Source organism: Pecten maximus, chromosome 2 (assembly GCF_902652985.1).
Source record: "Pecten maximus chromosome 2, xPecMax1.1, whole genome shotgun sequence".
Lineage (NCBI taxonomy): Eukaryota > Metazoa > Mollusca > Bivalvia > Pectinida > Pectinidae > Pecten > Pecten maximus.
This window is the reverse complement of record NC_047016.1, coordinates 46,005,212-46,031,183: the sequence shown is the minus strand read 5'-3', so window position 1 is coordinate 46,031,183 and position 25,972 is coordinate 46,005,212. Positions and strand designations below refer to the sequence as shown.

Genomic DNA, 25,972 nt, shown 5'->3' with positions numbered 1-25,972 from the left:
GTCGTATTGGAACATGTACATACCTTTGTGTCCGTATTTAAGATAAAGATTCCATATATAGAAAGAGTGGTCTGGTGTCACAGTTGTAGCACACTTGCCTTTCACATAGCCTACCGCGGTTCGATTCCCCGATCGGACGTGAAAAGGTATGGGGCCACCTGCCCGACCACGTGGGTTCCCCCTCGCGCGCTTCCATCCGGGCCAACAATGCATTAATGAGGTTCTCTCAAATCTATGTTCTATATTTACAGGTATTCTCGATATCACACCAAACGTGTTTCCAACAAAAGATGATGCGTTTCTCGATAGGCTGGACGAATTAAATGTCACAGTAAGCATACCCTTGATTGATTTGTCTTGATACTGTAAAGTTGTTAAATTTCTGGGATTGAGCTTCTTTTGCGGGTATACATCTCACGCAACTCCGTCTCTTTAAGACTCTGCAACGACCAGGTCAGCACGTCTAGACATTTTGTTTAAATATTCACGGTTCAAATATTGTTCAGGTATTTATTTTCTCGTTATTTTCAGTGGCCGTGAATAAAATGAAATTAAATTCCCGCGAAAATCACAAACTTTACAGTAAATCAATACGAGTTATATTAAATAACCTAAAGATTGCCATTCTTCATAAGCTAAATAATTAAATATCCCATTTAAGACTATTGCTTGCTGATTACATGTCTTAATTCGTCTAAAAAACATGCTGACGAAGCCTACAAAGTTTATACAGTATTTTCACATGTTTGTAGGCATGTAAATGTTACTCAAAAGAAACAATATAGAAACATATTTATTAGAAAAGTTGTATATTAATGTAAATAAGATACCGGAAACTATTTTTGTCCTGCTAAAGACTAAAAACAATGTCATCCTATAAAATCTGCATCCAGTACACTAACTGGAATTCCTCGAGCTCTGTTTTTCTAAAATTGTAGAATATAAAAAAAAAAAAAAAATCTTTGCACCAGCATCATACCGGTATTCGATTCTACTCTTGAAATGACACGTAAAAAAATATTAATATTTATCTATTTATTGATCTATTTATCTTATTTATCTATTTATTTATTTCATTTATTGTCGAGTCCAGACAACTATCCATGCTGGGTTGTTGTATGATGCGTTTCGTCTGTACGCAGAAGCTCTCAACCTAGCCTACTTGTCTGGTATGGATTTTACCTCAGTCGGTAACATTTCGCAGAACATGCACAACCTGACCTTTCAAGGTAGGCATTTCATTCTTCTTGGTAATTTACTCCGCATAAATATTCGTTAAATAACTTCGTACCTAGGTCCTAACTAAACACGTATTTTTGTAGGGGGTAGACACTGATAGTGGATTTTTTAAAAGTTTTTATCGTAACCTGCTTGACAAGTTTTAATTCATCTGAATGGTGACACGGTTTAGAAACGCGTATCTAACGTTCTTTTAAATCCAATATTAAATATATACGACAATCGAGAATTCAGATTTAATATAAAATATTTGAATTATGAAAGTAATTGAACTATAGGTTTTTTTGCACATCCCAAATCAAGTTTAAGTATTTCTTTTGGCCTGTTTCGTATTTTAAAATTCATTATGGCCCTCTGCTATATCTAACTCTCAGTTAAGTTTGAAAGGTGCGGACATCTTGTTTGTCCTTTTACAATCCTTTTAATACGTATTTGTGTGTCTGTTTCCTCTCTATTCAATTGCACCTCTTTCTCTATAGAAAAATGCAAACGCCTTCCCAAAACACGACGTTTTGTGTTCAAATGTGTATTTTTGCTACAAGAATGTGTTTATTAATGCAAGATATGATAACATCAGTATGAATTTAAATTTGATACTGTTGTGTCATCCAGGTGCTGGTGGCCAGGTCTATATTACGGAAAACGGTACCCGGGACTCTGGCTTTGTCATCAACAACATCCAACATGGTACCTACGTACCCATCGCCATCAGCTCAGGCACGTAAGTCCAATACTCACTCGCTTATAGCATAAACTGCACGAATTCCCTCATTAGGATTCATTTACGATGACAGAAAGGGGTTTTCTTTCGATAAGTTAATATAACATTTAATCATATTGATATAAACTGTTTACTAGAACCACTTCCTTCAAACCTTATCATCGACCCCGTTTGTAAGTTATTTCAGCGGACTACCAGGGTAATACACTTATTTGATCATGTCGGTATTCTTTGTTGCTTTTCTTTATTTCTTAAAAATGCATCTTTGTGACAGCGGTGTGGCAGTGTATATGCTGTCGGCGCTGTGGCATCTTTGTGACAACGGTGTGGCAGTGTATATGCTGTCAGCGCTGTGGCATCTTTGTGACAGCGGTGTGGCAGTGTATATGCTGTCGGCGCTGTAGCATCTTTTTTACAGAACAGTCACACAAGTCACAACACTATTGCAGTCTATGGCAAATGTGGCAAAACGAACTTTACTGTTATAAATTTCATACTCTGCAGCAATAAAAAAAACTCCTGAGTGGACTTGGGGTATAAATGACCAGAGTTCTTTCAAATGTGCATAATTTCTTACCTTTTCTCTCAGAAATCATACTGACGAAATGTATCTTCCAGAGACAGGAATCCTAAGACGTGTTTTGAATATGTAATAATCGAGGTACTTTAAAACATTTAATGATAATTAGCAAAACATTATTTTCGATGTCACTGACTGACTATCGCACTTTATTTGCAGCAAGATGTCTGGTACAACAACATTTTTCAACACAGCTGTCATCTGGTCCAACGGGGTAACAGATATTCCTACAGGAAAGCCGAGGTGTGGGTGGAACGGGGAGCTCTGCCCACCTGCTGAAGACAAGCAAGGTCTTTATGTTTGTTTGTTTGTTATTTTTTTTTCAAAAAAAAAGAATGGTATATTTTCTGGTATTATCTTGACAAAATACTCCACAAATTCCCATAACTGTTACACGTTGATATTATGTAAGCAGTATGAAGCGACGTTGATTGACGAAACAAATTAAAGATTCAATAAGACGAAATTAGATTAATGTGAAAACGTTGGTAGAATTTTCAACGGAGGCTGCGTAAGTTCGATGCTCTGCCAACTTAGCTGTCGTGGCCCCTGTATATACATTTTATTGTATTTTGACATTGTTATATGTCTCGTTCCCAGACTTTCGACATTGTTGTATTTCTCATTCCCAGACTATTGACATTGTTGTATTCCTCGTTCATAGACTTTTGACATTGTTGTATTTCTCGTTCCCAGACTTTCGACATTGTTGTATTTCTCGTTCATAGACTTTTGACATTGTTGTTTTTCTCGTTCCTAGACTTTCGACATTGTTGTTTTTCTCGTTCCTAGACTTTCGACATTGTAATATTTCTCGTTCCCAGACTTTCGACATTGTAATATTTCTCGTTCCCAGACTTTCGACATTGTTGTATTTCTCGTTCCCAGACTTTCGACATTGTTGTATTTCTCGTTCATAGACTTTTGACATTGTTGTTTTTCTCGTTCCTAGACTTTGGACATTGTTGTTTTTCTCGTTCCTAGACTTTGGACATTGTTGTATTTCTCGTTCCTAGACTTTGGACATTGTTGTATTTCTCGTTCCCAGACTTTGGGCATTGTTGTATTTTTCGTTCCCAGACTTTCGACATATTTAAATGTCTAGTCCTAGTGCGTCTAATGTTTAGATTGTCGTCTGTTGTCTTTCAGTTCAGACCGCCATTACCGCTACCGCAGTCGTCGTCTTCTGTCTGATCGTCGGCGTTATCATCCTCTTGATGTACTATAGAAGGTACAGTACCTGAAGGAGTGTACATCTAAAATCAACACATTTACTTTTGAATAAAATGTAAATCTCAAACGGTCATATCACTGCCTTAATAACAGTTGATAAGTGCATGTTCGCTTTCTGCACCCCTGAAATATGTCATGGTAAAAATTAGAAGGCTTAGTCACCACCGTCTTGCATGTTAATTTTTTTTTGTTTTCCAAAACTAGTTTGGTCCTTACATCAAACAAATCTCAAGATTTAATTGGTTAGATTTGAGTTTTAATTTCGCTCCTCTGTAAATATTCAAAAGAAATCCATCAGCTTATCGATTGGTCAGGGTTATAGTCCAGACACCAATGATATAGTTTGTTGTATGCCTTCGATTTTGCGGTGACGTATTGCATGGATGCTGAGAGCGAAAAGGAACATAACCACCCAGTATTGAGGACGTTTCCAGGGGTACAGAGAGTGAAGTTGGGCGTAACCCATGGAGTATCGAGGATGACGTTCACATCAAACAGCTTATTCGTTGTTTCCCTTTGATGTTAATTTTCCTCTCGGACATTCTCGGTATAGCCATTCCATCTCAGATGTCAGATTATGACTTCTAAATAAGCTACTGATATATGTACCTAGCGTTTGGTAGTAAAACCAAGCTGTTAATAGTTTGGAAAAAGTCATTCGTTCTATGCTTAGATTCATATTTACACTATAATGACTGCATATTAAATTCCTTGTAATACATTTATTTATAATGCTGTTATATCTACAACTATATCATGCTCATAGATTTGAGTTAACAATTATGTTGTCCAATTTTCCTCTCGTTTTATCGAACGTGAGAAAAATTACGTTTGTATGTCTATATGTTTCTTTGTTTACGTACTAACTGACTATCATTATCAAAATATTGCTGTGACAAAGTTCTATGTTACGTACCTTCTGAGAGATTTTTTTTCTCAAAGGAAAATGAAGCTGCAGTCTCAACTACACAGTATGTCCTGGAAAATAGCCTCAGCAGATCTCCGATTCACACAACATCGCAGTAAACTCGGCAGCCGAATGACAGCAAAGGTACAGCCTAATTTACTTATTCTTTTTGTTTTGGTTATTTACACCGTTAGTCGCGTCTTACGATATATATTTAGATACAACAGGTATAGTCTGTCCCCATCCTTGCGTGGGCGTCATACTGTAAGGATGAGTTTAAAAAAAAAGATTTGTCACATATTTCTTGATTATGAAAGATGTTATGATGCAGAGATGTTATGCTGTATAAACTTTCTTTCGAGTTCCAAAATGAAATATGTGCAACAAATGGCTTTATCATTTTTTTCTTCAAACGACTTGTTTCGGACTTTGACTACATTTTGCGTTTAGCTACTTTTCTTTCAAAGAGGGAATAGGCGGAGTTTGTGTTTCAAAAGTATTCTCTATTTCTGTAATAATTTCTCAATGAAAAACACATTTCATACATCTTATCGAACGGTTTTAAACGTTATCTCCACCAAATCATTTTAAGACATCATCTTTTCTCACCTGAATCTTCAGTCCTTTATGGATTCATCACGCCGAAGTAGCGGCGCGTCACTGATGTCCGGTACACAACAGCAACAGATATTTGTGACGGTAGCAAATCACCATGGCATCACGGTCGCCATCAAATACATCAACAAATCCTACATCACCGTCACCGACAATATCATGAAGGAAATAAACCAGGTAGGTCACGTGAAACTCGAGATATGTCGTCACGAGTTTAAACTAAAAATACTCGTATGTGATTACATGTGAAACATTTTATTAAATTTTGAAATAATGGATGTTGCATCAATTAGAAACATAATTTTGTCCACACTGTTTCATATCAAGAGTAATATAATAATTATGTAAAAGTGCTAGAATATCATATCAATTATTGACCAATCATATCTGTAAAAGTGTTAAAATATCACATCAATTATTGACCAATCATATCTTTAACAGTGTTGAAATATCATATAAATTATTGACCAATCATATCTTTAACAGTGTTAAAATATCATATAAATTATTGACCAATCATATCTTTAACAGTGTTAAAATATCATATCACTTATTGACCAATCATATCTTTAACAGTGTTAAAATATTACATCAGTTATTGACTAATTAAAAAGATCTTGATGTTGTCTGTTCAGTGGGATAATAACGCCAATGTACAGTGCATCTCAACTTCCAATAGTTTTTACATACCTAAACAATTAATAAAATGCTTATAAGAATATGATACCACCGCCCGCACAATAATTGTAAATGATAGATTTGCGCTAGGCAATCTATTCAAAACGACACGGAGCCTCATTGGCATAAGTGAAGCTATTAGAAAAAGATCAGGCAATCGATTTCCTGTGTTAATGTAAAAATAGATTGGTACATGTATTTGTTGATGGTTAAAATATAATTCATTCAAGTGGAAATCATTAAATAAGCCCATGTATTCATGAAATAAAGTTGGTGATTTAAAAAAAAAATTACAATTATTATATATAGTATACACACTTCAGTAGTAATTTTTAAAATATCTTGTATTCTCCATTTATACTTCTTACGTAGATGCGCAGTCTAAAGAACGCTAACGTAAATCCTCTGATCGGCGTGAGTGTGGAGCCGGAGAAGATATTCTTGGTGACGGAATACTGTAGCAAAGGCAGTCTTCAGGACGTCCTACAAAACGATAACATCAACCTGGACCGCATTTTTAAAATATCATTTGCTTCTGACATCGCTAAGGTAAGTCGAAATGACCCACCACATAACGTGTATCACTGGGCTAATATTGTCGGGTATACTACGGACAGTAACCTTTGTATCACTGGGTTATTATTTTCTGGTATATTATGGACAGTAACCTTTGTATCATTGGAGGAGCCGTGGTGGCCGAGTGGTTAAGGTGTCCCGACACTTTATCACTAGCCCTCCACCACTGGGTTGCGAGTTCGAAACCTACGTGGGGCAGTTGCCAGGTACTGACCGTAGGCTGGTGGATTTTCTCCGGGTACTCCGACTTTCCTCCACCTCCAAAACCAGGCGCGTCCTTAAATGACCCTAGCTGTTAATAGGACGTTAAACAAACACAAACCAAATTGTATCATTGGATTATTATTGTCTGGTATATCATGGACAGTAACTTTTGGATGCTTTGTAGTTTTCTGTAGACACATATACTTAGACATGGTTGTTTGTGTTGCCTAGGGAATGATATACATACACCACTCGGCAATCCAGTGCCATGGCCGTCTCAAGTCCACCAATATCTTAGTTGACAGCCATTGGGTATGTAAACTGAGCGATATGGCTATGCCGGCCTTTAGGGAGGGCGAGCGCGAAGATGACCTAGGAAAGCACGCTCATTACAGAAGTAAGTGCAAATCTTCATTATATATGAACACCTGATTGGTTTTGATACGAATAAGAGTTGGTTTCTTATTGTAAACATTTACATTTATGTGCGGTTTTTTTTTTTTATTAGAAATGCTTTGGACAGCACCAGAGATATTACGCAGTCCGGGTGAGTTCCCAAGAGGTTCCCAGAAAGGAGACGTGTATTCATATGGGATAATTCTACAGGAAATCCTTACTAAATCTGAACCATACAGCTGTTCTCTGGAAGAACCAAACCGTGAGTATCACATGTAGAGAAAATAATGTAAGGGGAGATAATTGGCAATATATACAATGCAGTGTACTTATTACGCTTTGCCTCGGAAGCATTTAACACTGGCATTGCATTATCCGACTAAGGCGGACGAAAGGTATGTGCGGATGAGCACGTTTGTTCGATGGAGAATATGTACGCTAGTTATTCTTTGCATACCCAATACAATGTTTAATTATTAATGGTGTAGTGAATTAATTTTATGTGAAAACTAATCTCTGTTGTACATTATTTGTTCTCGATTTTTCTTTCTTCACCTCTATAAAATCTAAGTTGCGATTATCAAGGAACATGCTATAGTACACAAAGAAAATACACATTGTACGCAAGACTGGTCATAGGTTAAACTCACGATAAAAGAAAATGGATTTCTTACTTTGTTGGAACAAATAGACATGTGTTATAAAAGAATGGCTATCACTTAAGCGGTTTCTTGAAATCTGGCAATGTAGTGATTGAACTTGATATAAATTGAACTTGATGTACATTATAAATTATAGAAATAATAACGAGGGTAAAGGAGGTGGAACATCCTCCTTACCGACCCAAGGTTTCCCAGGACAGTGCCGATGAGTCTATACTGGACCTGATGAGAATCTGTTGGGAAGAAATTCCAGCATTCCGACCAAGCTTTGTCACCATTGCATCTACGCTCAAGAAGTCTAACAAAGGATTGTATGTATATACTTACATACTTATCTGGAAACCCAAAACATTCCACATCTCCAAAGGCTAGCTTTGTTACCTTATATATACCTCAGAAGGAAGTTTCTAATGCAATCTGCTCTCCGTAATCACACACCCGCCCTCCTTCCAAAGAGATAACACTGTCACTGGTTTACTTTCAGGAATCACTCGCGTTAAGCACCAACCTGATTTGATTTTCTGGAGCAATTTTTGATCACATAGTTACTTTAGAGATTATCTAGGCTATCCATATGTGGATGATTCATATACTCTCAGTAAAACAGAACCCTTAGGGGTTCTACCCTTCGTCACACATGATATGATTTTGTTGTCGTCACTTCCAAATTGCTTAAATCGTCATAAAATCATGGGCGTATATTCATTAAGTGAGACTTTCGAGGAATTCCGCTGGTTCATCTCGAGTCAAGTCTGTATATCATGTTTGCTTTCTCCGATTATTCACACTTAAAAACTGTATCAAATGATTGATCTACAGGAATACAAACCTGGTTGACCAGATGGTTCACATGATGGAGAAGTACGCTGACCATTTGGAGGAAGTCGTGGAGGAACGCACGCTTCAGTTGGAGGAAGAACAAAGAAAGACGGAGGAACTCCTCTGTCGGATGTTACCCAGGTATAAACACATCGGGAACCTAAAGTAGATAGTTTCGGGTGGCATGTGTTCACATTGTAATATATCAGCCGAATTCTCAGACTGCTTACACAGACCACCCAACTCAATGACTGCTCACGTTCTGCTTTTATTCGGAACACTCGTATAACAATATACACAAGTTAGATAAAAGAAAAGGTGTTCCGGGAGGTACTAAAAACATTATAGGTGCTGACCTCACTATATGTAGCTAGACTGAATTCACTACACACATAGTTTATAATGCCGCCATTTGCAAAAATACCGGGTAATTTACTTGACTGTCATGTTAACTGCTCATGGAGCATAGGGCCGCAGGCACATTCTCCATCGGATTTGGTTCTGGGCACCTTTCCTTCCCTTGGGCCCAAGTCATTCCATATCTCAAAGTTCCTTCTCTAATGATCTTCTCGTCATTTTTTCTTTCCTCTTGGCTGTAAAAAGCACTTTTAGAAATGAAAGTTCCATGTTTAACGCATGAACTTATAGTATGCTTTGTTTGCCAAAATCGCACATGATGCTGCTTTTCATATTTATCGTAACTGTACATGGGTAAATTCGTACGAGTTTTTCGTCGGTATAAAGGACAGACAACGAAAAATGCGCATTGCAGTGGTAAATATGCTTGTGTTTCCTAAATATAAATGAAATGATAAGTGAGTCCCCCAAACATGACAAACATTTTTTCTGTTGTAGGTCAATATCAAACGATTTAAAGATTGGCAAGATGGTGGAGCCGGAGACATACGAAGAAGTAACGGTGTTCTTTAGCGATATCGTCGGTTTTACAGCCCTCTCCTCAGACAGCACTCCAATTGAGGTGAGACGAAATACAAATGAAAGATGAAAATGTACAAACGTAATGCAAATTGAAAGATGAAAATGTACAAATGTAATGTAAAAATAATGTTCATATTGAATAAACCTAATGCGTACACTATATCTGTGCAAATACTGTAAACATATTATCTTAGCATTTATTGCGCAAAAATATTCTGTATCCGCTAAATTATGATTCCGCTCATTGGAGGATCGTGATGGGCCAATTCACCATTTCGTTAACCTGTTTCATTTCCTGCTTTCGTCAAAATAAACATGCATTATTTCATCTCACAAATGAACTGAAATCACTGCAACAAATAAAAATGAAAAATAACCAAAAGTTGTTTCTTTTCAGGTTGTTAATTTCCTGAACGATCTGTATATATGCTTTGATAAAATCATCGAACATTATGACGTCTATAAGGTAGGGCTGATGAAGAATATGGGTGCCTACATATAAAGTAATTCTAACATAATGGCAGACAAGCGTTGTAGAAAGATGAAAATTACTGGAAGTGTTTCAAAAGTACATAAGCATCGCCTGCTTCATCGTATCGAAAAAAAAACTACAATTTTTTTATAATGAAAACCTGTTTCAAACTATGAATTCTGGTTTCATCAGTCATCCGGCTGAAGGTATTGATAAGAGTAAGATTGCTAAAATGGTTCAACTTTACTTGTTGACCATCGGAAGTTTTTAGAATTAATAATTTCTTTTTTTTTTTAAGAACAAATACAATTATAAATGTATAGGTTTTATTTTCATTTCCTATTGGTCACATACAGTTAAAAAAAATTTTGTGAAAGGGCAACGAAATAAGAACTCGTATGCCGATAGTTTATTCTTTAGTAACAATATCTCGTGAACGCTCAAAATGGGCCACAAAATCTTCCTCTGGTAATATATATGGGTCAACGTCTGATATTGTAGAGGAATATCTGGCTATAATAATAGTTGATTCATTCCCAGTCATTCATGATGTCATTTCCTCAGTTTCATTCACTTGACCGTCCTTTACAGGTGGAAACCATAGGCGATGCGTATATGGTCGTCTCCGGCCTACCAAGACGAAACGGTGACCAACATGCTGGAGAGATCGCCAGTTTGGCGCTGGAACTACTCAACGCTGTCACCACCTTCACGATACGTCACCGTCCAGATAAACAATTACAACTCCGCATAGGGATACACTCAGGTAAACTGCTGGCCACATTTCACGATCTTATTCTTCATTGATAAAGTTTTTACTCCATATTCTGGTGGTCAGTCTGCAAGCCAGAAGGCGGTGGATTACTGGTGAACTATCAGTCCCTTTATCGTGTGTATCTTTTGAACAAACCCACGAGATTGCAGATGAAAGACATTGTTGGTGGACTTAAGTTTCCGAGGTTTACCATCCCTGCATAACTTTAGATGTAATTGACGTTCTTTTGCAGTCCTATATTGGAAGTTATTTCATTCATTTCACCTCCCCAGTCAGATTTGAACATATTTAATTACTGCCGTCGTTCATTATCACTATCAGTTCAAAATACAATAAAATTTTAGCGGGTTTGCGATTATCTCATGAAGACAGCCGTGGAATTGTAGTTGCTTTACTATCGGTCCACAAAGGTAGCCGTAGCATTGCTTTTGGACTACCAGTTCACAAACAATTACAATACATGTATTTGATTTCCGTTTTTTCATTGTAGGTCCTGTAGCGGCGGGAGTAGTAGGATTAAAAATGCCAAGGTACTGTCTGTTTGGTGACACGGTCAACTACGCCTCAAGGATGGAATCAACGGGAATTGGTGAGTCGAAGGCCAGTCACTTATCGGATTACGGTTATATAAGGTTATATACGGTTGTGTAGAAAAAACGAAAAACCTTGAGCTCATGATCCACAAACAACACTTCATCAGTGTTTTGCAATTCCTGTTTTTAAAACATAGGCCATTGGGTATGTATGATTTAACTAATAAGATCTAACCAGTGTAAATTCAGGACAAAGAGGTCAACTCAGATCAGCAAAATTATGGACAAATCAATAGACAAGCAATAAGGAAGAAATCGATAATGGTCCTTCATAAAAAGAATTAAATATAAGAACATTTTAAATGGAATTTTTCTGGACATATTATGTAACATGGTGACGTAATAAGTGTTAATATTTCAGCGTTGAAGATACATGTGAGCCCAGAAACGAGCACACTACTACGGTACCTTGGGGGATTCCATCTAAAGCTGCGGGGTCCCGTTCCAATGAAGGTAATTATCTCTCCAGTAAACTCCTTTTTGGAATGCACTATCTAAAACTGAGTAGCTACATTCTAATGAGGGTAATCATTTTCCTTGAGTGACTTCTATTAAGGTTTTGTGCTATGGCCTAACGAAGGCAGTTATTTGTCTTGTAGGCTATGTTAGGAAGATTTCATTAAATCTAGGAAAAGGTGTCCGTTTTAGTGAATGCTTCTTAGGGATCTTTCCATTAAAACCAGATGGTTTAATGAATATAAGAATTCCTATTAACTCCTATTCAATGTCGAGAGGGCCGCAAAGAAAGGAAAAGTTTCTGTCCTGTTAAATACAAGTAGCGTAGATAGAATATTCTATGTGCATTTGATATATTTCATACGTCCGTCAAATTTGTTATTCACATATTATCCATGGCATGTTCTGGCGTCTCTCTGATAGCCATTAGGCTCCGTCAATTTCTCCTGGAGTTATGGTATTTGATGCCAAAAAGTGACACATATCTTGTCTTGACTATTCCAAAATGAATTTACCAATTTCAATAAAAAAAACCTACAGAAGTGTTAGGGAATATGTGAAGATGTTCACGCAGATTTTGTTTCCAGGTTTTGTTCAATGGTCAATAGATAATCAGTCCTTAGGTACTTTTAAATTCAGTGTGATCAAAGTGGTATAACTTATAAATACACAATATTTAAGGTGTTTCCAGAACTATTACCATGAATATAATGTATAATGTACAGTGGAGGCGTCTGATGGGTCAATATTGAGATAATGCAGATGTGTTCCCTTGGGAGGAATTTTCATTCGATTATTTTTGCAAAAGATATTGCCCTTTGCTCATTTCGGTATTAAATTTTTTGTTCGGAGATATACATTTTAACCGATTTCTTTGAAACTTTAAGGCTTCTTTGAGGCTTTATAATTATGATATATATTTGTATTTCCCTGAGAGGCATTTAATTAGTTAATCTACTTTGTTTATTTCAGCGTTTAATTTATCTTGTGTCCCTGCATTTAAAAAAAAAGACTTCTCTGAAATACGGCAGGCGTTATGATCATGATATCAAGTTGTGTTTAACTAGTAGGAGACTGATTCAGTAACTCATCATTACTTGTTTTCCTCCAACTGTTTGAAAAATAAACGTTAACGTTGTAGTGAAAATAAAAGTGAGGGTTAAATCATGCCACTTATAACCATAACTATAAGGTGATGCAAATCTTACTTCATTCCAAGATAGTATATAGCAAGCACTATTTGGCGTCCGACAGGTGCATATTCTTCCGCCCTAAGGTACTCTTGTTTAGTGAAGAGTGATCTAAGCCACGTGGAAAACTTATTTGTTTAGAATTACAAAACCACAAACTACTTTTCTTCACATTACGATAATGATTTTCTTTTATACAAGTGGATGTCTAATTTCAGGGCAAGGGAATCGTGGAAACATTCTTCTTGGAAGGAAAGGACGGATTCAACAAACCGCTCCCGGAAGTTGAAATGCCAGAACCAACAGAGAACTTACCGCCAAAACCTTCCGCAAATTCTGAAAATGTGATTCCTGAGAATTCTGAAAATGTGATTTCTGAGAATTCTGAAAATGTGATTATTGAGAATTCTGAAAATGTTATTCCTGTGAATTCTGAAAATGTGATTCCTGTGGTGTAGGTGCAGACATGCTCTCTGAACAATGAAAATGGCGATGGGCGTCAATCGGAACTCCGCGAATGTGACACGCGCCACATTACACAACCGAGGAGTTCCGATTACGCTGACTGGCATGTTGTTGATATTAGCGGATGTGACGCAGACTGTTGAAATGCTACTAGACATGCAGACAAAATGTGGAAAGGGGTAGAATTCTCGAAATTTAATTCTGACCCATAAGAGGACATTATATAAATGTTAAAAATATTCAGAATGTTACAAAAATAGTTGCCTTATTTACCAAATTGTTGACAATATGTTTAGATATTAAAACATATCAAAATATTTCATGTTCATCCTAAATAGAAATTTTTCACCGATCTATGCTTATTTATACGATAGATACAAACATGAATGTCTATGAGTTTACATTATCTGTTTTATTTGACCACCACACAAATACTCGTTAGTAGCCTTAGTTTTCCTATGCAATTCAGTTTACAAAACTAATGATTAAACATCTAATCTAATTTAAAACGAAATTGTTTCCTCCATCCGGGGCTTTATATTCAGACTTTGGAACTGTGACAAGTCATTGTCGAGAAATACGATTTTGACATGAGAAAATGTGAGCAATTATTATGCAACTGTCAAACCACTTTCTTAATGTTATTTTTATTTGAATGGACATTTACTGGTATCAAAATGTGATTTAAGACACGATGACCCTTCTGGTTTCAATATTAATTGACACTGTCTATTTCTCACCTCATATTCACATATTTTAGATGGTTGAAGTAGCACATTTTTAATCGTTATGACAATATAATCAAAAATGTTTCTACATGAAAATAAAAGAGATTTGTGTTTAGCTTCACAGGTTAAATAGGCACACATGTAGTGCTCGGGTTATTCCGTCAAAGTTCAGTGTTCGGGTTATTCCGTCAAAGTACAGTGTTCGGGTTATTCCGTCAAAGTTCAATGTTCGGGTTATTCCGTCAAAGTTCAGGGACAATCATTGTCAGAAACCGTGCAATATGTAGTGGGTTACGGGTTATTGATATGAGGAAGACACTTTGTAGTAATGTAACAATCAACTGGGGGTCGATATTACAGAGACCCACACATTAGGTGTCACTGTTTTAGTTTCTATTTATATTTTATAAAACCGGAACGAAAGTATTTATTTTCGTTATTCCTCATTCACTGACTGTTTATAATAAACATTTTATTATATGTTAAACATTTTCGTTTTTGTTGTTGTCTGTTTGTCTTAAGGTTTCCTTCTTCATTTTCTCATATACAGCATTATTTGCTTTGCCTCTCCTGGTGTGTCCGGCACATGTTGTCCGACGTCCGTCCGTCAACAATTGACTTCTCCTTAACCGCTGATAAGAATTTAACTAAATTTGGTAAGAAGCATCCCTATGTGGCTGGGATTCACAACTGAAAGGGTTGACCTCCAGGGTCTGAAGGGCAGGGTTAAAAGGGGGTCCATTTGGCAATATTGACATTTACGACTTCTTCCCTGGAATTTGGCAATGTATGACATTTATATTTCGGTGGCAGCATCCCTAGGTGGCTTGGATTCAAATTTATACAAATGATGGGGCTGATCCCCAGGGGTATGAGAGGTGGTGCCAAAAGAGGTCCATTTGGTAGTATTGATATTATCGACTATTCTCTGGAACTAAGCGATGGATATCGCTCATATTTGACTGGTAGCATCCCTTGGCGGTGGTGATTAACGACCGTACATATCGTGACCCCATTAACCATATATAGTATTTCTTGGCATCAAAAGATAAACACGAGTCTTTCCCCATCCCTAGGGACTTAATTTCTTGGTTACATCTTTGAAACCGTTGAGATCACGGCCACATATCATTATATAGCATTGCTGGGCATCAAAACATAAACACAATCACGTGTAAAAACAATTCCTGGGGTATTTTCACACCCCTATGGAATCGTTTCTTGGTTATATCTTTGAAGCAGTTAAGATTTCCACCCGCTAACCATGTATAGCATTGTTTGACGTCAACGAATAACGAATTGAAGATAATTATTATTTTTACGTTTGGTCAAATCTAACCAGGTTACATCGGATACACATTTCCTATGTACAATGTAATGAATCGAGCAATTTATTAACAAAAACTATATTTACTTTAACTGACGGCTCTTTTTGAATAATTGCAAAATCCAGACAATACAAATGGGAAAAAAAGCCGTAATGCAAAATGAAATATTTAAGGATCATATATGAACAAGGGTAATATTACTACTGAGACTCTTGAGGCAGTATATGTACAATGATGGTAGAACCAGTAGTTCCGTCTTCTGAGTCAGGCAATCGTCATGTGCAATGTGTCAAATCAAAATAATGTCACGTTCTAGAAAATGAGAACCGGGGTAGCGGTTATAACGAAATAAGCAGGTATGTTCATACCAAAAAGTAAATAGAACAGGAACACTTCCCAGTGGTATAACACGATGACAACCATTAAATTAGATATTCAAAAAGTAAAGAAAAACATTAATATAATGTTATTGCGAAACTCAAATATCATTATCGATAAATAATTGGGTGTCTGTGCTACTTATGCTACGGTGGTGTATTAGGGCCACTGCCAAAAATATCTGTCTTGTACGTATAACTTGGTATCTGTGTACGTACAACTTGGTATCTTTGTACATACAACTTACCATAATGTATAAGATGAATCAATATTTGTAGTGGCCTAAAACATCGCCGTACTTATGGAGGCGCCAAATGGACAAGTTTGTGTTCTGAAATGTTAATAGCTAATCACTACATTACATCAAATTTGGTTTTTGAAATAAAATGTAACAGCAAAGTGGATCTTTTGATTTTCGTTTTAATCTATTTTTTCAGATGGAAAATAAAAACAATTTTTTTGCTAGTTTTTATGAAAAAGTTACTAAAACCACAACAACTAATAATAGACATCTTGCTCTATACATCATTGTATACAATTACAATTATTACGTGGACTACATCGTCAGACAAGACAATACGGTCCGTCTATGTTCAGTCTCTTCCATAACCACCGCTAACAAAGCGATCAAGTGCAGGTATTGCGTGGCCATCTGTATTGATACAAGTTTGAAAGCCTGTCTCTGAAAGAACAATACCCTTTTCAAAGCACGATTGAGCAGTTTAGCTAATCAGATAGAATATCGATTATTCTCGTCAAACAAATTGAGTGTTCCATTTTATGTTCGGTGCATAGTTACCTAGTCCTATAATATAAGTATTGGAGGTTCGACAAATTACAAAAATGTAAATGTAAAAAATCACGATATGAACCTTCGAACCTTATGATAGGACTAATAATTACCCAGAGGTCCCCTAGTATGCAACAGCAGGCTTCAAGCATCCAGTCTGTTCAAGATGATATAGAATTATTCAAAACTATAATTTGTGCAGATTATCTCTATAATGGGTTTGAAGGGAGCTTCCTGCTGTTTAGTTGGATGATAGTGGACTTAGTAGACACCCCTGCTGTACGCGCATTGAGTGGGAAATATAGCACGTCTCTTTATGTTAATACAGTTCAGTCATTTTTTAGATTCCCGAAGGTTGTTATTATTTATAAATCATCCATATAATCCATAATTCAAGTGAGTAGTTTTTTTTATATTCTATCAGGATACATTCGTTGATAGAAGATGGCCGGAAGGTCAATAGTTGATGACACATATATACGTGTACAATGAAGTTGTATATCAAATCTCCTACTTTGGCGGGAACAACCGTAACTATTTAAGTTTATGCATATAAGCAAATCTCTGTCTGGTGGTTACATATTGTGGACACGGTATGGCCATTTCCTGACAGCGACAATGCTGCCAACATCACAAATGCTATCGTCGATATTCTGATCTACAAGCTAATCTTAATCGATATATTACAAAGACGAGATAAGTAATAAATTCTTACCGCGGGAAACTTAAACAATGGGTCTATTTTCATAACACATCTCGTCTCTGACTCCTCCATTGATAGCATTGTCACAGCTTCTCTCAACGGTACCAGAGGACTCATCAATGTTAGAACACTAGAACACAGATATGAGTCAGTCGGCCCATATCAGAATTTTAAAATGTCGACAAAACATCAGAAACCTTGGGATTAATTAATCTCATATTTGGATTATTTATTACTAGCAGGGCCCGTCCTACTGGACCGAGAGCCATTGGGATGTGTGCTTATATAGCTAATATCGTATACCAGTTAGAATACCGCATACACTTAGACCCCCCCCCCCCCCCCCCCATGCAAGAGGGTTCAGAAGGGGTGGGGTAGGGTGTTATTTGATATCTGCGGGTTATCATTGTGTCACTTCGGCCATGCTGCTTAAAATAGCAAAGACATGATAAAGAAACCATAGACCAGGGGAGTCCTTAAAAGATAACAAGACCAGGTGTTCAGGAAGAGTAAGCGTACCAACGACACCCGCCATACAAATCTAGGTCAAATCAAGGATAAGCCACAATCACAAAAGAGAGTTAGGGTGGTGACAACAGAACCGCTAGGCATATCAACAAACATCAAACATGTCGGGTTCATATGGCATAAGGAAAATTAGTATTTCCAAATGAGACCATGATATTGGCAATAAAGCTTTTCTGTGGTTTTCATCAACCTGCATAACCCGAGTTTCCTCTGGCCCTGGTACCATGTCTGGTGAAGAGGCCCTAAACTAGACTTGGTGTCAGGGCCAGAGGAAACTCGGTCTACAACCTGCACCTCTCGAAACCTTGCGTTCTTAATTTCTCCTCAGTATTCGACATCTCTTACGGAAACTGTGGTAACGGGAACAAACCTTTGACTATCCAATCAACTTGGACATGTAAACGTCGTAGGTGGGGAATGCAGGTATGTTGCTATCTATAAATGTAAAATTAAGAAATGGGAAAATGAATTCATCACGCTTATCTACAGCTTAGTTGTAGGCGAGTATCGAGGTCAGCGACAGATTTTGATGAGTCTATAATGTCATTGATTTCAGTTTTTACAAAGTATATCCAATCGATATTGTCAAGTTTTGTTATTTAAAGAAAAAACACTATCAAAATATCTATAGATGAAATTTAAGAATTTTCCAAGGTCTTTGTTACCTGTTCTGAAAAGCTCTTCAATAAAAGTCAGTCAACAGAGGGGCGCGTGGATATGTCAATAATCTGTTGAAGATCTGGTCACCAAACTCAACAAAGATGCTATCGATCAAAAATTAAATCATTCTTACGATTTCATCTGCTATGTATTTTCTACGACACATAGCCGTATATTTTACCGTTCGGTTCACAACTGGCAGTTGCCAGGCACTGACCGTAGGCCGGTGGTTTTTCTCCGGGTACTCCGGCTTTCCTTCACCTCCAAAACCTGGCACGTCCTTAAATGACCCTGGCTGTTAATAGGACGTTAAACAAAAACAAACCAAACAACTAGGTACTTATATGGCCGTTCGTCTTATTGGAAGAGAATGTTCTCATTACAAGCTAGAGAAAGAACGCGTTTTCTTAAGTTGGAGTGGGGAATATTAGGGTAAGGAGAAGAAAAATCAAACCGTTCGTGAGGAGCGGATGTTCAAGAATAATCAAAAGATCTTCGGTGTTTTGTTTTTTCTCAAACTCCACATCCCAATAATGCCACTTCTGGTGTAACCGGTATCACCATAGGACTGCAGATCCGTCTGAATTGCACTAAGAATGGTAGTGAGAATCTTAGATAAAGGTTTAGCTGAACAGCTACTCGAGCCAGCAATAAAACATTGTTTAAAAGATTTTTGCGAAAGTCTAGGAGTCTAATATAAACGAGGTAGATCCACATCCTTCTCACTATCAAGGAGTATTGACGGGACAGTGTTTGGTCTTTAGACAAACAGGACAATGTGTAGGTGGGGTTACCCTGGATGTCAAGTAAGACTAGTTCTTTTCGTTTTAGCAGGAAATGTAATAATACTGTTTACAGAGGAGAATCAAATCACTAGATACCCTACATGTAAATCTGTAAGTGTGGTTAGGCGTCGGGATGAAGAAATGCTGACAAGTTTGTGTTTTGTTTCATTTTGGATTTTACGTATGGACCTAATGGGTTTTTGTTCTCTCCGACAGCGAGTCGAATGCAGCATGTTCTCGTTTTCCGCATTCTCTGAGTTTAAATTATACCATCAAATATGTATCATATACACGTACTGAATAATAACGAGCTTGTTGATTTAGCTATCCCCCCCCCCCCTCCCCCCACCTTATTTTTTGAGTAATGTGGAAAATCAGTTTTGTATCATCCTTACCATTCTGGAAAAGTACGTCATATTCTCCGATAGATTTAATTTTCTTTTGGTAGTGGATTGTACACTACACAGAAATATCAAGGTATGAAAGAAGAGCAGTAACCCCAGAGTCCAGGTTTGAAAATGATCCTGACGACATGAAGACGAACCTTTCCCCAAACTACACTGAATGGACGTTGGTTCTTTGGGGATTTCCCCACTTTAATTTATACTACACAGAAATGATTTTGGTGGATTTTTCAGTTAGACTGCCATGGGAATATATATACACATTTATGTACGTTTTAGCTTTCAGAACATTTTTCACACTAGGTGGAAAGTGCGAGTTTTGATCCAAATATCATATTTTTTCATTACATTTTTACCAGTGAAATATCGAAAATTATTATATAAAAGTGACATTTTTCACTTCAATCCATTATCTATCTACTCCAACAATTTTAGAGGATTACCGGTACACGTACGGCGAGAAACGTATGACAGGCGCCTTCAAAACCATTATTCATCTACACCAACAATGTTAGAGGATTTCGCGGCAAGAAACTGATAGCAGGCGCCTTCAAAACCATTATATATCTACTCCAACAATTTTAGAGGCTTACACGGCGAGAAACTTATGTCAGAAGCCTTAAAAACCAACCGGGAGACTGATAAAGACGATCTAAGGATGTGCCCGCTCACTTCACGGGACCTTAAACACCATCAGATGCAAGGATATCTAATAGGAGTGATATTTGCTTCTCAATTAAAAAAAAAATAAAATATGAAAAATAATAATAATCATAATAATTAATTTCGAAAATTGATACAGATTCGGTAAGTGCCTCCTGACATCTCGTTGGTTCATCTCTCTCGTTGTCATAGTTACGTAACCGGGCGAGTGTTGTAGTCTAGTTTACGGCGTCATGAGATGTTTTCAAGTGTCCCATAAAGTGGCTTACATATAGCTATTTTTGCAGAAGGAACTTCATTATCAAGCATTAAACACAAAACACCGACTAAATAAGCATTTATGGGTTATAAGGCGGCACATGAAATGTGTTTGTGGTGATGTGAGGACAAAATATCAATAGTGCGTCCACTCAAAGATCCTTTGTGAGAACCACATTCATAAAACATTTTTATATTCAAGAATGAACTTTTTGCTCAAACTATCTTTTATGAAAACAACACTCTTTTACCAACATGGTTTCATAAATACAGAAAAAGAACAAAACGAAACCACTTTCTTTTGTTTTATATTTTGATTTCAACAGGTGAATACTGTTTGCATTACAAATCTTAACCAAAACTGCAATCAGTGCAAGGTATATTTATATAACATTTTTATACCATTGATGCAGTCAGAATTAATATCTGGACCGCCAAAACATTTGTGAGACTTCAAAGAAATGATATATATGTAATGTAAAAGAAAAAAAATATATATATATACACAATTTGCTACATATACATCATTGTTTTGTTTTTAAAATTGTATTAAATTTTGTAATTACATTAATTTTTAATCTCTACATGATGAAACCATTTTAATAACTTTAATCTTATCTAGAATTGGCTGCGAAAAACAACATTCCACATGCATCAATCCAAATCTTTTTATCTGAAATGATTTATACAATAAAGAGATGTGGTTTCATTGAATTCACGAATCATAGTTTCTACTAAAAATAATGTTTTCTTTATTGCAATTCATCCTTAGTATTGCATCTGAATGAATTATGCTATCATAGTGTAGGATTGGGTTTAAATTCATCACAAAATCACAAGAAATCTACGACAAAGATATTTGTGTAAAAGTAAACATAAAGCGTTCTCTAGTGTAGAAATATAATTAAAATAATTTTCTGGTATATCTATATAAATGTATAATATAATTCTCTTTGTATATGAAAAATGAAAAGATCATGCAATGATATGAGATGAAGTGACTTCCAAAATTGAAAATGAAAATTGTTCTTCTAAATCAGAACTCGATATAGCATGATATTCAAGAAGTATAGAATATTTAAAATAAAACAATCTACTTTTGAGCAAAAACAAAACAAAAAAATAAAGACTAGCCAACTGTTAGTTTAGCTTTACCTATGTACGTAATAATATGTATATATATATTGATATATCCTGAAAAAAGTCAATACTGAATCTATTCAACTTTTTTGTTGTTGTTTTATTTAAACAACATACTAAAGTGTAATAAGTTTCTGCTGTGCCAGTACAGCTAAAACCACAATATTAAAAATTTTCCTCTACTAATGATTAAAAAATAAATAAAGATTTTTTTTAAAATTGTGTTAGTAATACATAGCCACAAGTTGACCCCTTTCCAAGTACAAAGTCACCATAAAAACTAACCATTGAAATTTTACTTATATATATATATATATACTGAAATGGACATTATTAAGTCTATAACAAGTTAATAAAAAGCCTGTATATGATATATAGGAAAACAAAAACCTAATTTTATAGGTTATAAAGCATTTGAAATCAAATTAGTGATAAAATATTTTTTCTCTGCTACAACAAAGATTTATAACTATATATTTCCTTTACATTAATATTTATAAACATGATTCCACTTTTAAGTCATAGTTGAAAATAATCTGTAACTTTTCATAAACAGATTATATTTTTTTCATAGACAAACAGTGCAACTGGATGTTTTCTATCTCAACAAGTTAGGCTTGGGGAGCATTTTTCTCCAGAATCTTAATATCACAGAATTCAGAAAAACATGATTAAAAGTAGAATGTAACAAACTTCAAGAAAATTGTTCTGTTCTCAGATTTAATGTTTATCTGTGTAGAGGAAATTAATACTTTAATATTTTTCATAGCTTTTACTTCTATCACCCATACACACTTTACGTAACATCAATATTCCTAGACTTTCACTCTCACTCCGTAACACAAATGGTGAATACTGTAATGGTCCCTGGATTTAAATGTTAGGCTTTCACTGGGTTCCAGGACAAATCAGGAGGGAGTGGGTAATTCTTTTAGAACAGTGTGAATTCTCGGTTGGTAAGGCTCATCTCGTTTACAAATCTGCAATAGAAACATATTTATATTACAGAGGATTCCCTGGAGGAAGTATGACAAGGAAATGGCAAAATGGAGTATCTCTGTGATAATTATTGGTAGAGGGTAGATATTGAGAAAGCAGGAATTTCAGAAAGAATTACAGGAAAGGAAGAATGATATTGAGGACAGCAAGAATGACAGATAGTGAAACAGAGGAGGAATCATGACACTGATGACAGTAGGAATGACGGACAGTGAAACAGAAGAGGAAGCATGACACTGGTGACAGCAGGATTGACCGACAGTGAAACAGATGAGAAAGTATGACACTGGTGACAGTAGGAATGACAGACAGTGAAACAGGAGGAATCATGACACTGGTGACAGTAGGATTGACAGACAGTGAAACAGAGGAGGAATCATGACACGGGTGACAGTAGGAATGACAGACAGTGAAACAGAGGAGGAATCATGACACTGGTGACAGTAGGAGTGACAGACAGTGAAACAGATGAGGAATAATGACACTGGTGACAGTAGGATTGACAGACAGTGAAACAGATGAGGAATTATGACACTGGTGACAGTAGGATTGACAGACAGTGAAACAGATGAGGAATAATGACACTGATGACAGTAGGAATGACAGACAGTGAAACAGATGAGGAATCATGACACGGGTGACAGCAAGAATGACAGACAGTGAAACAGATGAGGAATCATGACACTGATGACAGTAGGAATGACAGACAGTGAAACAGATGAGGAATCATGACACTGGTGACAGTAGGATTGACAGACAGTGAAACAGATGAGGAATCATGACACTGATGACAGCAGGAATGACAGACAGTGAAACAGAGGAGGAATCATGACACTGGTGACAGCAGGAATGACAGACAGTGAAACAGATGAGGAATCATGACACTGATGACAGCAGGAATGACAGACAGTGAAACAGATGAGGAATTATGACACTGGTGACAGTAGGAATGACAATGACACATCCAATGCCCTAACATCTACATGAAGCTGTTTAATACATATACATTTGTATATTTGAATTGGAACTAAGATTAACCTACTTAACAAATTAGTCCCTTCACAATATATCTACATTGTATATCATCATAGAGACTATCTCCTAGCAGATAATATAAATGAGTTTTTGGTTTATACATTGATAGTTACCCAATGACATTAACTGAGAAAACTGTTTTTAAGGGATCCAATAATGAGTGATTTGTATGAGAAAATTTATGCTTAGAAGAATTTCAATAGTTGGGATCAAATGAAGATTTTCATAGAAAATTTGCTCAGGTCTATCTAGAACGATTCAGCAATCTTTTTTTTATAAATACATTATATATTAGATCAACTCTAAAAGAATTGCTTGAATATTTCATTCATGAAAACAGAGTTTAAGCACATGGAAAAAGATAACCAGTTTTCATCAATGCATGTGTAGCATATGAGCACACATTTTTTGTGTATAAAACATGCCCTGCTCATAACCCATCCACAAAATCTGGTCCTTGTGTTGCAGATTTAACACAAAGGATGTACCACATGTATGCATGTGCAGTGACGAGAACTGGTCCCTAACTAGCAAATGGATATTCTTTAGCTTACTGCTACTCTTGGTGTTGCAAAACTACAGTAAATGCTACAGACCTTGTCATCTCACTGTTAACCGAGACATTCCTCTTGACATATGTCCATGGCTGACGTTCTTTGAGGGGCTCATCTGTTCGCCACCAGCCTAGCTGTGAGGAGGTAGTCAGTGGGATACGGTACAACTCAATAGGCTCTACAACATCAAATACACACTAGGTTAAATCTCAACAAGACAGTTTTATTTACATATATGACATGTAGTACAGATTCTTGAGCAGTGTTTCATATTCAGATAATTGGGGTTAACATTATTGTAAATTAATTAACATCAAAGCATATGCACGATATGCTGCATATCGTGCACGATATGCTGCATATCGTGCATAGAGTATGCTTTGATGTTAATGAATAACATAATGCCCAGTGTATTCATGGTACGTAGAGTCTCAACCACTACACAGTAGACAGGGTAATGTACTGTAGCCAATTCAATATATGTGCAGCCCATCTCATATATTAAAGTATTTGCTACTCCAACAATATATAAGAGGATTTTATTACACGGCGATAAACTAACCAGAGACATTTACCTGTGCCTGTGGCTAGCTGAAGTATAGCCCGAGTTTCCTCTGGCCTACTCCAATAATATTAGAGGTTTACACGACAGGAAACTTTTGACAGGCTGTCATGTAACAATATCCACCAATGTAATCAGGTGGAATAAGACCTCATATACGTATAGGAGTACCTCTGGCCCTGACACCATGTCTGGTCCTACACCAGGCATGGTGTCAGGGCCAGAGGAAACTCGGGCTAGCTGAAGTACAGCAGTACCTGCGCCATACGAGTATATATTCTGGTTTCAAATCAAAATAAATCATCACATTTTCCCATGTTTACCTCTTGGGTTCCTGATGTGTTTCGTTCTCATTCTTGTGTGTTCAACGTACGATCCTACGGGTCCCGGACCGTATCCAGATACCTGGTTTATTGGAACAATTGATCGTCGCGGTGGATTCTTGTCTTGTAATGGAGGTAGCGCCACGAAGCCAAGTTGAGTTTTAGCCCTTTGTGGATCGGCCTTTGCTCGTGCGGACCCCTCCCTTATGGTATTTTGATACCCCAGCTGACTGAGCCCGAAGAATGCCATTATCTTTGTTCCACTTTTATGGTAAATAAGTGAAACAAAATTATAATCTCATCGGAACACTCACGCTGTCTGCTAAGCTTGAGTTGCTAGGTCGCTTTTGTTTACATCCTGTTTGGATTAACATATTTTAAGAAATATTCATTAGAATAATAACGGAACGCATGAGAATTATTATCAATTTATTTACACTTATCGAATACAGTCAAGTGTATGTAATATATCTTTCAGACAATGAGTAAATGAATTCATAATTTTATTAATAAGCGTACTAATGAATAAACTTGTATTTATTATCTATTGAATAAGCAATTTCATCATTTAGCTATTCCTTATTTTGTATAATTTCCGAAAACGAAAATCGGTT

The 25,972-nt window shown here is 36.4% G+C and overlaps 2 protein-coding genes across 2 annotated transcripts in view; one reads left to right on the top strand and one right to left on the bottom strand.

Moving 5' to 3' along the window:
• LOC117322266 (atrial natriuretic peptide receptor 1-like) overlaps positions 1–14,736 on the top strand; it is a 38,566-nt gene extending 23,830 nt beyond the window's left edge. The window contains exons 5-22 of the mRNA XM_033877073.1: positions 252–331; positions 1,094–1,229; positions 1,852–1,960; positions 2,700–2,830; positions 3,690–3,771; positions 4,716–4,824; positions 5,302–5,472; positions 6,346–6,522; positions 6,985–7,150; positions 7,262–7,411; positions 7,948–8,122; positions 8,631–8,771; positions 9,486–9,609; positions 9,967–10,035; positions 10,633–10,807; positions 11,307–11,405; positions 11,771–11,862; positions 13,274–14,736. Of these exons, the coding sequence (XP_033732964.1) occupies positions 252–331; positions 1,094–1,229; positions 1,852–1,960; positions 2,700–2,830; positions 3,690–3,771; positions 4,716–4,824; positions 5,302–5,472; positions 6,346–6,522; positions 6,985–7,150; positions 7,262–7,411; positions 7,948–8,122; positions 8,631–8,771; positions 9,486–9,609; positions 9,967–10,035; positions 10,633–10,807; positions 11,307–11,405; positions 11,771–11,862; positions 13,274–13,513 (2,426 nt within the window). The 3' untranslated portion in view covers positions 13,514–14,736. The remainder of the gene's footprint in view (positions 1–251; positions 332–1,093; positions 1,230–1,851; positions 1,961–2,699; positions 2,831–3,689; positions 3,772–4,715; positions 4,825–5,301; positions 5,473–6,345; positions 6,523–6,984; positions 7,151–7,261; positions 7,412–7,947; positions 8,123–8,630; positions 8,772–9,485; positions 9,610–9,966; positions 10,036–10,632; positions 10,808–11,306; positions 11,406–11,770; positions 11,863–13,273) is intronic.
• Positions 14,737–21,035: 6,299 nt separating this feature from the next.
• On the bottom strand, positions 21,036–25,741 carry LOC117322265 (testis-expressed protein 49-like). The gene is made up of 3 exons (XM_033877072.1): positions 25,359–25,741; positions 24,516–24,651; positions 21,036–22,865 (listed from the first exon to the last, which is right to left on the bottom strand). Exons 1-3 carry the CDS (start codon positions 25,606–25,608, stop codon positions 22,817–22,819), a joined length of 435 nt encoding a protein of 144 aa, XP_033732963.1. The 5' UTR covers positions 25,609–25,741; the 3' UTR covers positions 21,036–22,816.
• Between the last annotated feature and the right edge of the window lie 231 nt (positions 25,742–25,972).